Genomic DNA, 7484 nt, shown 5'->3' on the forward strand with positions numbered 1-7484 from the left:
AATTTGCTCTCTGTGAAAGCCTGAGAGAGTGTTTTCTCTCCATGTGACTCTCCTTAGGCACACTCTACATCATCAATCACTTTCCTCTGTGGCCCCATAATCTCCTTGATCAGAAAATTTGGGACATCACTGAGTTACAGGATGGTACAGTACAAGTTCTCCTGAGTCTTCAGTGACATTGAAAGGCTAGGGCCAAAATGTTGGCTGTCATTGTAGCCCTTCTTTTTCTCTAATTTTTTGGTTTGCAAACTTCAGTTGTTAACCTTCCCGAAGAGAAGCTTAGTGATATTATTACCCTAGAACATAGGCTGTTGAGCTTAATATCAGTATCTGAGTATTAAACACCTTAGACTTAACATGGAACAGGTATTTTCCATCAATCATTGATATGCTAAACCTTCAATCCATACAGAATGTGAAAAAAAAAATTTAAAAAATAGTAAAAAAAAAGAAGTAAGCAATTACAAAGTTTACACTGAAATTTAGAAATCTAACCATATGCAGCATTGTAGCAGGACAATCCTATGACTTTTTTTTGTCTCTTGTTTTCATTTATTACCTTTTTTTTTTTTAAACATTTACTTGAGAGAGTATAGCAGTAGTTGATATGACATTGGAAGCAGTATGCTTTTAGAAGACCAGTATGACAAGGATTCTAAGCATGGCCCTAGCATTACACGTTGCTATCTTTTACAGTTTCTTAGTTCACAGGTATCAGCATACATAGTTAGTCAGGGTAAGAATCTACCAATTAACTACTAGTTTCAAACACCTGATAGAAATTCTCAGGATCGTGGCCTTATCAATCTTGTGTAGATAAATGTATGCTTTTGCCCCTGCCATATTTCCTAGCTTTCAGGCCCACGTGTGTAAAAATCGTATAATCTTCCTAGTGTAAGAATGCAAAAGAAGAAATAAAAATTGAAAGGTATAACTCAACTAAATGGAAAGGGAGAACTTTAGGATTAAATAACGAAGAGAGGGCAAGGAGAAAAGCTGAGCTCTGTCATCTGCTGGAGGGGTGCATGTGACACTCTGCGCGGCCCAGGCTCCCGGAGGGCTGGGTGGTCCGACAACACAGGCTGGGCAGGCGGACAGCCAGGGTGTCCCCGTGCAGTGGCCATGCACTGTGGTCTCTGGAGAGAGAAGTTTCGGTCAGCAGCAGCGAGTGCTGCCTCCCAGCGAGACTTTTCATCTGCGGTGGGGGAATTGCAGTGGCAGCGACAGCATGCTCCTGGATTTGCTTTATTTTTTTGGTGGTGACAGGGTGTGTGTGTGTGTGTTGTTTTGTTGTCCTGGGTGTCAGACCCAGGGCAGAGTGCATCCTGGGCAAGTGCTCACCACTGAGCCCTGGTGGCGGTGACCTGGTGTCTTAATGTAAGCTGTGATACGTAATAAGTTCATTCATTACGGGAATTAATACATATGTATATTACCGTTTTCTGTCTTTCTGTCTCTTTTGGAGTTGAGGGTTCACTTCACTTTGCGGCCCAGGCTGGCTTGCACCCCTGATGATTCCCCCCGCCTCAGCCTCCTGAGGACGGGGTTGCTCATCCCTGCCTTGTTTAGGTTGTTTTGATCCGTTCCTCTTTTCCTCTTTCTTGGTCACCTTCCCATCTTCAAAAAGCCTGCCCTGTTTCCTATCCCTGTCCTGTACCTTGCTCCTTAAGTTATTGAAACTGCGGGTCACTTGTGTCCTCGAGACCGTGAGTCTGTTTTATGTCACTTAGTGGTACAGACTCAAGACCCACCTGTTTTCCTTCACAGGAATCAAGATTTCTTCTTGTTTAGGGCTTTGTGTATAAAACAGAGTGAACAGAAGAAGAGCAAGATCTATCAAAATTTTAATGCAAATTATGTTAAGTGCTGCTGCTACGCAGAAGCGTCCTGCTTGCATTTCCATTTGGTTTGGACACGGAGGCTTGTAGATCTGACGTGCGTGAGTTTTTAACCTTTGGAGGGTGGACAATTCTAGTATAGCGCACACTTGACAGTCAGACTTCCTCAGTACTTTGTGCTCTGCAGAAGAGCCACAGCTAAAGAAAACTAATTCCAGTGCCGCCATGACTTAGAAAGGAAGGGCTGGGCCGCAGGTACCTTCCTGAAGCAGGGTGCAGGGGTCTCCAAGGCCCAGCAGGGCGCAGGGCGCCGGGCTCCCCGAGGCCCAGCTGTTGCACCTCCGCGCCTTTCTTCTCACCGGCTTCCTTGAGGGCTACTGTGTGTGCTTGCGCCTGTTCTGTAGAGGACTGGGTGGCACAAGAGGCTTCTGTTGCAGCCCTGCTGTCCTCACGGGGCTGTGCACAGTGGCTGTGGCCACGTGTCACTGAGTGGACGTGACCATGTTGCAATAAAATTTTATTTGCAGCAGCAGCCACACGGGCTCGACTGGACCACTGAGACACTGACCAGGTGGCCGTTCTCCTGGAAGGGGAAAGGCTTTCTTTGCTTCTGGGTCTCATACTGTCCCAAAGTTCTGTTTTCCTTTAGGAAATTGTGGTTAGCTTTTGAGAGTCGGGGTAAACTACAGGGGCTTTATCTCCGTGTAGTTCAGCCGCTGTGGATGACGGACTCAGCAGCTGCGCGGGTGCCAGGGTGAAGGCAACACAGCCTGCTCAGCGTCGCCCTCCCCAGGAGCGGGGCCCTGGCTGAGGGTCCCCATCACCTTTGTTACCTGTTGAATGGCGCCAAGTACAGGTGTATGGCCGGGTCCTCTGCGGGGGCTTAGAAAGCACTAAGCAAAGAAGGTGCTGCATAGTCTCCTTAAAGGATCTAGGAAATCCAAGGTTAGATACACAAAGATGAGGGACAGAAGTACGGTCACCGGGTGGAGAGGCAGGTGAGTGACGCGTCCGGGGCACCACAGGAACGAAATCAGGTTGGGTCAGGGATTTTTGGTAAATTAGTAGATTCCAGCTGCTTGCCACACAAATGTAACTGAGATGACAGACACGTTCATTTGCTTCACCGTGGTAACCGTGTCACCCTGCGCGTGCCCTAGCATCCTGTTGAAGACTCGAGTGTACATAGCAGGAGTTATTCATAAAGGAAGGATGGCATGGTGAGCTCTGGCCGCAGGATAGCAGCGCAGTGCACAGCTCTGCCCGCGAGCCACACCCAGATGTCAGCTGCTACCTGGCCCCACCAGAGCAAGGCCGCAGGGCGCATTGGAAAGGCCGGTGGCACCTTGTCACCAAGATTAGGCCGAGCTCGAACATGAAGGGTGAGGCAGGGCTTCAAGAAGGGACCCTTCTTTCCTCTAGCCTCCCGAGAGCTCTAGATCGTCCCAGCCTGTCCCACGCTGCGTCAGAAGCAAGATTCAGCGCCCTGTCAGAATTTCTTCAGTAACATCCGGGGTAGTGTGGCTGTGTCCCTGGAAGTGGTGTGCTCCTGCAGCGCTCACAGCGCCGGAACCTCTGTCCCCGCTTGTCACCAGGAACTTATTCACCCCTATTTTCCTTTTTAAGTGATTTTTTTTTTTTTTTCAATTTAAAAGAAAGTTTAGGTAACCGTTTTTCTTAGAATCTCTGAGTTCTTTGTTATCACACCAAACCTTTTTTTTTTTGTAGCCTTCAAGTGTTTCGCTTTTCATAAAGTAATGAGATACTGAATTATCAAGCTTATTTTTCTAGGAATTGTCTTGTAACTGAAGTTTATTTTCTCTTATGATCCTATGTCTAACCTGAGAAGTCTAGCCCGAGCCGCACTCACTCTGGAACAGAAGGTAGGCTTGCATTTGCTGGGAAGCTTTTTTCTTTACTAATCTTATGGGATGCTAGGAGTAAGTGTGACTCGTGAAGCCCGTGGTTCTGTCTTACTGGGCAATAGGTACTCACAACGGCCGGTCTCCCGCTGTGAGGGAGCGGACTGCATTGGCCCCCGCCCGGTGTGCTGCTGTTCCCCACTGGACAGAGCCAGAGCGGAATCTGGGGTCCCAGTGTCTGTGTGCCACCCTGGCCCTGAAGCCACACGGGTCCACTCCCAGATCCTCCTGGGAGGTCCTCAAGAGCAGCGGCACAGGCTGGACCCGTGCGCCAGCCGGGCCTGGGGCTAGCGCAGCCTGGCCCCAGGCTGGCTTCCTCCGGCTTTCATAATGCGGTGCCAGGTGCCTCTGTGCGTCCCTGCGCTGCGGCTCTGACCTGCAGCACAGGGACGCTTTGCGCATGCTGGAGCAATGAAGTTTCACCGGGATTCCTTTGTTCCTTGTGCCTTTTCCACCGTCCTTCCCCACATGCTCCTCCCTGCCCCCTCCCCTCCTGTGTTGTCAGTTTTCCTTCCTCTTTCTGGCTTTCTCTTCCCTTCCCTCTTCCCTCCTCTCTTCCTTCCCTCCTCCCCTCCCTCCTCTCCTCTGTCCCTCCTCCTCTCCTTCATTCCTCCTCCCTTCCCTCCTCTCCTCCGTCCCTCCCTCCTCTCCGTCCCTTCTCCCCTCTCCCCTCTCCTTGGTCCCCCCTCCTCTCCCTCTTCCCTCCTCCCCTCCCTCCTCTCCTCTGTCCCTCCTGCTCTCCTTCTTTCCTCCTCCCTTCCCTCCTCTCCTCCGTCCCTCCTCTCCTCTCTCCTCTCCTCTGTCCTTCCTTCTTCCCTCTTCTCATCTGTCCCTCCCCCCTCCCTCCTCTCCTCTGTCCCTCCTCTCCCTCCTTTCCTTCATCCCTCCGCCCTGTTCCTCCTCTCCTCTGTCCCTCCTTCCATCCTTTCCATCTGTTTGAAGGGGTGAACGGGAGCGCAGGGACAGTGGCGCCCCCACTAGCACTCGTGCGCTTCAGCTCTGATAGGACTCGGGGTCCTGGGCTCCCTAGCTGCCGTGTGTCATACGTGGACGTTGTGTGCTGCAAGTGACCGCAGGCAGGGTGTGGTGTCACTGGCTCACGTGCGTTTGCACAGGTGTTCGCTGCTGGTGGTCTGAGTGGGGTTCCTGGTATGCTGTCTGTCCAGCCCCAGGCTGTCTGGGCATGTGAGAAGCAGGCCCTCCTGTGTCCCGAGCACTTTGTATCTTTCGCTGGGCCTGGGCGGGTCCTGTCTGCTCTGCTTCCTGCAGAAGCAGCCTCTGGGGTAACAGCTGGTCTCAGGGAGCATAAAAGCTCAGGCTGCAGACAGCAAGAACCCAGACGGCCCTTCTCCCCGGGCTGCTAGGCCAGCGCTGTGACCTCCAGAGGCCTCCGGGGGGGGCCCGGTGACCAGAGCCCCGGCTGGGCCCGCGGGCCGAGCCCCTTCCCCTCCCCTGGCCTCCCTGAGCAGCAGCTAGGAAGGGCACCGCTGGGGCCGAGAAGGGGAGCAGGACCCACTGTGGGTGTCCCCGGACCCGGAGCCCCAAGGTTTGGTCTCCGTGCCTCCCCCTGGGGGCTCCAGGGAAACATCCCCCTTGGCTTTCAGCCCAGCTGCCTCCAAGGAGCCGCGGCACTGCCAGTCACACGTCCTTCTACCCGGGCAGCAGTTGCCATGACTCCAGGGGCCTCAGCCTCCCTGCGCACTGGGATTACAGGTGGCCACCACGCCAGGACCAGCCTGGGTTCTTGAGCTGAGATTTTTGGGTCAAGGTATGGACCCAGCTGAGGGCTCTCCCAGCCTCTCTGGGGCAGTCTGTGCTGCCCTGTCAGCTGTGGTGTGGGGACGTCCTGGGGCTGACGCCCTGGAGGAGCGTAGCAGGTATCTGCCCGGGGCGTGGCCCTGAGGTGGGCTGTCACCGAGCGGAGCAGAGCTTGTGGGAAGCCCTTGCGTGGATGTGTGCGGGGGAGGGCCTCCGACTCTTGCACAGTGCTGACACTTAGAGATGAGCGTTTGCATGGCGTTGGTGAGATGTGCAGTCCCAGTGGTCAGGGAGGTCGAGGCAAGAGGAGCAACATTGATCCAAGACCAGCCTGGGCTCCATAGTGAGTTCCAGGCCAGCCTGCAATATCTACGCAGGCGCTGCCTCAAATAATAAAGCTTTGATAACTGTGTAGGACTTCAAAAACTGAAATCATATGTCTTAAGTTGGTTCAAGCTCAGGAAGGTCTGATGGTTGGAGTTGAGTTCTCCACAGCACGCAGGCCTCTTAACAGTGGCAGCCGCAGTGGCCCCATGAAGCCACGTGTGATCAGGGAAGGTCTTTTTCCCAGCAGTGGCCAGGACAGTGTCAGGCTGGGCAACTGGAGAACCCCTTGCAAGATCACAGACAGCGGGGCTCTGTGTAGGTGGCCACAGAATGAAAACAGGCTGATGTGGGCTTGGGCCTTGGTGGCCCACACTGGGGTGGCCATAGGCTCCAGCTCAGATCAGGGCCAGAGGGAAAAGCGCAGACAGTTTTTAGGGTGAGCCTCCCTCCAGTCCTGTCGGACATTAGCAGACGGCTGCTCTTTAGGGGTGTACACCGCGGCTGTTGGGACTGAAGACCCGGGGTGGGCGAGGGCCTGGTTGTCTGTTGGGTTTCGCTGGATAGCGGTTAAGGGGCTAAAGCTTTCTGAAAACAGTAAGAGAAAGCCGCATGGCCTGGGTGTGAAAACAGTAAGAGAAAGCCGCGTGGCCTGGGTGTGCGGATGGGAGATGCAGTGAGCTTGTGCACTGACGTTCTGTCTCGCGGGTGTGTTTCCTCCAAGTAGGTGATGGTGCGACTTGGGGAGCAGCTGCAGATTTGGGGGGTTGAAGGTCTTTTGCTGACCAGTCCTCTGGACAAGAGATGAGTGGGAAACACCAGCAGGCTCAGAAGCGCAGGCGGGTGTGGGGCGCAGGCTGGGAGTCTGCTGGGCACTTGAGGAGGGTGAAACAGCCTGCCACAGGGGTTCCGTGGCTTGGCAGCAACAGAGGCGCACACACGTGGCATCATTTTGTCAGAAAGCCAAGCAGCTGTAAAGAAGAGGACAGGCGGTCCCTCTCTTCCTCTTTCTTCTCTGTGGGCATTGAACTTGCGGCGTGCTGACCTACACAGCCAGCTCTCCAGAAGTCACGTGGCTGCGCAGGGTCCTCCTGCCTCAGCCTCTGAGTGCTGCGGAGCAGATGTGTGCCACGACGCCAGTTGGTGGGAGCCCAGATCCTGTCCTGCCTGCCATCACGTGGCTCAGCACACACACACCTGTGAGCCTGTGGAGCATGGGCGTGCACATCCCGGTGCCTCCGTGCACCCCGCAGTGCCCAGGCAGAGTGGGAGCTTGGGGTGTGACGACGTTGGATTTGCAGGGGAGCTGCCACTGTCCCGTGGAACAGCCCAGAGACGCGTACGAGCACCTGCCTGTCTTGAATGCGCCATCCCTGCCTGGCCTGTAGGTGGCTCACAGGGCACAGGAGGGTTTGTCTCCAAGAAGCAGGCTCGGGTCAGAGCCCCGAGCTGTTTTGGGGGCTGAGAGCGTTGGCCTTGCGAAGGCACCTCGATTTCTGGGAGGGTCTCAGGCCCACCCGCAGTTGGACTTCAAAGATCTGTGTTCTCTCTTTCAGAGTGACAAAGCTGGGAGATTACCGCGAGGTGACTGACGCAGGACACCCGTGGATGCACCCCGCATGTTCCCCTCCCAAAGCTGCCT

General features: G+C 54.3%; 1 protein-coding gene across 1 annotated transcript in view; it reads left to right on the top strand.

Annotated features, from left to right (window-relative positions):
* Irs2 (insulin receptor substrate 2) overlaps positions 1–7484 on the top strand; it is a 22805-nt gene extending 15321 nt beyond the window's left edge. The window contains exon 4 of the mRNA XM_023715189.1: positions 7399–7484. Coding sequence (XP_023570957.1) covers positions 7399–7403 — 5 coding nt within the window. The 3' untranslated portion in view covers positions 7404–7484. The remainder of the gene's footprint in view (positions 1–7398) is intronic.

This window comes from Octodon degus, unplaced genomic scaffold (assembly GCF_000260255.1).
Source record: "Octodon degus isolate 3935 unplaced genomic scaffold, OctDeg1.0 scaffold00039, whole genome shotgun sequence".
In the NCBI taxonomy this organism is placed as follows: Eukaryota; Metazoa; Chordata; class Mammalia; order Rodentia; family Octodontidae; genus Octodon; species Octodon degus.